Source organism: Blennius ocellaris (genome assembly GCF_963422515.1).
Source record: "Blennius ocellaris genome assembly, chromosome: 4".
Classification (NCBI taxonomy): Eukaryota; Metazoa; Chordata; class Actinopteri; order Blenniiformes; family Blenniidae; genus Blennius; species Blennius ocellaris.
Window position 1 is genome coordinate 7538392 of NC_137653.1, and position 4168 is coordinate 7542559.

At 45.1% G+C, this 4168-nt stretch overlaps 1 protein-coding gene across 1 annotated transcript; it reads right to left on the reverse strand.

Moving 5' to 3' along the window:
* Positions 1–2332: 2332 nt before the first annotated feature.
* Positions 2333–3886, reverse strand: kcna3a (potassium voltage-gated channel, shaker-related subfamily, member 3a; the record flags this gene model as incomplete). Its single annotated transcript, XM_080494747.1, has 1 exon — positions 2333–3886. One exon carries the CDS (start codon positions 3884–3886, stop codon positions 2333–2335), a length of 1554 nt encoding a protein of 517 aa, XP_080350873.1.
* Between the last annotated feature and the right edge of the window lie 282 nt (positions 3887–4168).

Below are 4168 nucleotides of genomic sequence, written 5' to 3' on the forward strand. Positions count from 1 at the left end.
GATGCATTCCTAACATCTCGTACATAATGGAAGCATACATGATAAAGTTATAGAAGATGCAGCGCTCTTATTAATTTTCAGACTTCTTTAAATTTGCTTTAGATTTGTGCCAGATTGTACCAGAAATTGACGCATGAGGGTCTGCTGGAGGTGATGAAAGATATCGACGACGTCAGATGTTGTTGGCATGCCAACTCAAAGAAAGGAGCTCATCCGAAAAACAGTTGCTGATGATGTTTTAGTAAAAAGGGTCCGGAGCATTAATTCTGCAGCTTTTCAACACAGTGGACGAGACCACGGCCAATCTTTCGCTGGACATTATCCATATGTCAACGTTACAGCAGCACCACTTAGATGTGGCAGATCAATCTGATTGGGGCGCATGGGGAGGTGGAAATGCCCCGTTTCTGAATGGAAAATCTATATGTCTGAACCTGTCAGACTTAAAACATACCAATGGGGAGGACAGATGATGTCCAGCAACACTAAGCCATTGTATCTGAATGATAAATGCCAAACAATTAAGCACTTTGTTTCAAATAATCCTTTGCAAATTGCACATGGGAGTTTATGAGTTTTTTAAGCTGGATGCTTAAAAAACACGACAAAAGTATTTACATGGACACACGTCATCATTGTTATTAACTTTAAATGCACATGCCTTGGTGATTGCTTATATTTGTAATGAAGACATTGTTACAGACATGCAGATTTCTTTGGAGCTGGTTCGTTGGCTGTTGTTATGTTAACACTCCCCAAAGGGAAATTACATTTTCCAATTGCTAAATTACAAACTGTCCAGCTTCCTGAATGCCCCACTAGCATGCCAGCCCTGAGAGACTTGACAATGTGTAACACAAAAGAAAACAGCTACTTCCTGCCATAGCTCACAGTCTTTCTCATCAATCTGAAATTCACAAATAAACATGATTGAAAGGACCGGATTCTCCTGTTACTTGTCAATACGAAACAATATCAAACATAAACAACAGTCTTGCTGTTTACACGCAGCCCTATTTGTTTTAGCACAGACTAAATTAATCAACTAATTATTCAGTTATAGCTGCTTATTGTCAACTAATCTAACTTCAGTGATGTTGATGAGTGTTTGTCTAAAGGCAAATGCTCGAGAAGTCATGTTGTTATGACTGTAATTATATTTGTCACCAGATGTAGTGTCTGCCACTGAATCACAGCCATATTGACATTCAGCCCAATGTTTTTTTTTTCCATTTTGAAAGAAACAGAATAATTAAACTCAATAAGTTTAAGTGACATCCAAAAATATGCATCTTCAGTAGTCAGTCCTTTTTTCCCCCCTCTCAATGGAGGTGAAGGTGATAATCAACTGCTATTGGGGAGTCTTTTTGTGAAAATGCAACACAATGCCATGGTAACCATAAAGGGGGGGGGGGGGGGGGGGGTAGGGGGGGTTGCCCAGGAAACCACCGTCGTCATGGAGACTGCATCACAAGGCGGGTTCAACCAGCGGAGGGCGGGGACGCGCGGCACGTGCTCTCGCCTTTCATCCATGCTGTTTTCATCAGTGCGCGCATGACCTCAAATACAGCCATGCACCCTTCACTCGCTTATCCGTTTATCGCTCTGGCAAGTTGGCAAAGATTCTGCTTAGTTCTCTAAACATTAGATTGACAGTTTGAGACGCGATTACTCACATTTCGGTTTTTATTGTATATAGGCTATAGAGGCATTTCTGAATAAAAATACATTTTTACGAAAAAAAAAAGAAGCTCAAAGTATATTTTATGATACGTGTATGCATCTACACCACTCTGCACTTTATTATCTAGATAACGTCATCAAAGACTCCAACATGTCCACAGGTTATGATATTAAATATAACCTAAACAAGCATATTTGGCTATATAAATTACCATAGTCTACGTTACTGGACGATGACACTTTTCTCTTTACAAAGCACAAGACGTCGGTTTTGATGGACGGGTAGATTCAATATAGTGGACAGCTACACGTGTATCCCAATCATGAACACCAACAACTTTCGCATTATAACAACATGATATGTAGGCATCGTGTGGCACTATACACTAAGGAAATGCATGTTTTAACAAGTCATTTACTTATTGTTTACATGCGTAATGATTACGTTTTTGTCCGTGCGCAGCATGTTTGTCTTTTTGTTTTGGTACGTTTCGAATTGAAACGCATATATTTGTATAAATGGGGTAATAAATGCCTTGTTAAAACTGACATTTGCTGCGTTCATCCACAGATATGGACTGGACACGTTACGATCGACTATATAAAAAAATATTATAGCTACAGTTTGTTCATGCTCATCGGGGCTCATTTACACGTCCGTGAAGATCTTTTTGATGTTCACGCAGTTCTGGTTGTTCTCCGTAGTGAAATTGGGCTGTTTGAACGCACTGTTGATGCCCTCTTCTATCACCATGTACTCAGACTTGCTGAGGGACGAGGAGCTACACGACCTCCGCAGCTCCTCGGTGGGCAGGTGCTCACAGCTGCCTGTGTTCAGGTAGTGTGGATGCTCCTCTCCGTCTGTCTCCCGGTGGTAAAAGTAGTTGAAATTGGACACAATCACCGGCACGGGTAAGGCAATGGTGAGCACGCCCGCTATTGCGCACAGCGACCCCACTATTTTGCCACCGATGGTCACTGGGTGCATGTCTCCGTATCCCACAGTGGTCATGGTGACGACTGCCCACCAAAACGCATCTGGGATGCTGGTAAAACTGGACGAAGGGTCGTCTGCCTCTGCAAAGTAAACTGCGCTGGAGAAGAGGATGACTCCGATAAAGAGGAAAAAGATGAGCAAGCCAAGCTCCCTCATGCTCGCCTTGAGGGTCTGTCCCAGAATCTGAAGTCCCTTCGAGTGCCGTGAGAGCTTGAAAATACGAAAGACTCTCACCAGTCTGATCACTCTCAGGATGGCCAGGGACATCGCCTGCTGGCCGCCGTTTGTCTGCCTCTCTGCCAGCTCCGTCCCCAGAGTGATAAAGTAAGGGATGATGGCGACGATGTCAATGATATTCATGATATTTTTGGAAAAAGTAGTTTTGCTGGGGCAGGCGAAAAACCTGACCAGCAACTCGAACGAGAACCATATAATACAAAGCGTTTCTATAACAAAGAAGGGGTCTGTGAACGGGCTTGGCGCGGAGGGAGCAGTGCCATTAATTGTTGGTGCCACTGTCGCTTGGTCTTTCTCATCCCGAAATTCCGGCAGAGTCTCCATGCAGAAAATAACTATAGAAATCAAAATGACAAGCACTGAAACAATTGCTATCCCTCTTGCTGGCCCGGAGCTCTCGGGATACTCAAACAAAAGCCAAACCTGCTTTTGGAAATCATGTTTGGGCAGTACACGCTCCTCTTCCTTTATAAACCCTTCATCATCACGGAATTTCTCCATGGCCTCCTCTCCGAGTTGATAAAACCGGATCTCTTCCGAGAAAATATCAATGGGGACATTCACGGGTCTCCTGATGCGCCCACCTGACTGGTAGTAGTACAGGATGGCATCAAAGCTGGGTCTGTTCCTGTCGAAAAAGTACTCATTCCTCAGCGGGTCAAAGTAGCGCATCCTTTTCCTCGGGTCCCCCAGCAGCGTGTCGGGGAACTGGTTGAAAGTTTTAAGTTGCGTCTCGAAGCGCAAACCCGAGATGTTGATGACCACCCGCTCGCAGCAGCCCTGACGGCTGCGCTCGTATCGCTCCACGGACAGGTGAGGCGCCGAGAGCACGGCGGACTCCTCCAGCATGTTTTCCACCGTCATGCTGCCCCTCTCCACCCCGGCATAACCCAGACTGTCAGTCACGTTATTGCCGCGGCTCCTGGCAAACGAGGGCGTCTTGATCACGCCGGAGGTCTGCTCGTCCATACAGGTGGTTTTCGGTCTGGTCGGGGCAGAGTGCGCCACGCCACTCCCAGCCAAAGCCTACAGCTTTGGAGAGCTGATGCCGACTACATCTCGTCTAACCATCACACCTATCTCTGTGTATCCACACACCAAAGCGCTGCTCACCCCTATTGCCTTTTTTTTTTTTTTTTTTTTTTTTTTTTTTTAACAACAAGTCGACACCCGCCCACGGCGCGCATATGTCTGACATACGTCCACCACCCGCCCAATCGGAAATTAACACTCAATGTGGAACACCCTTGT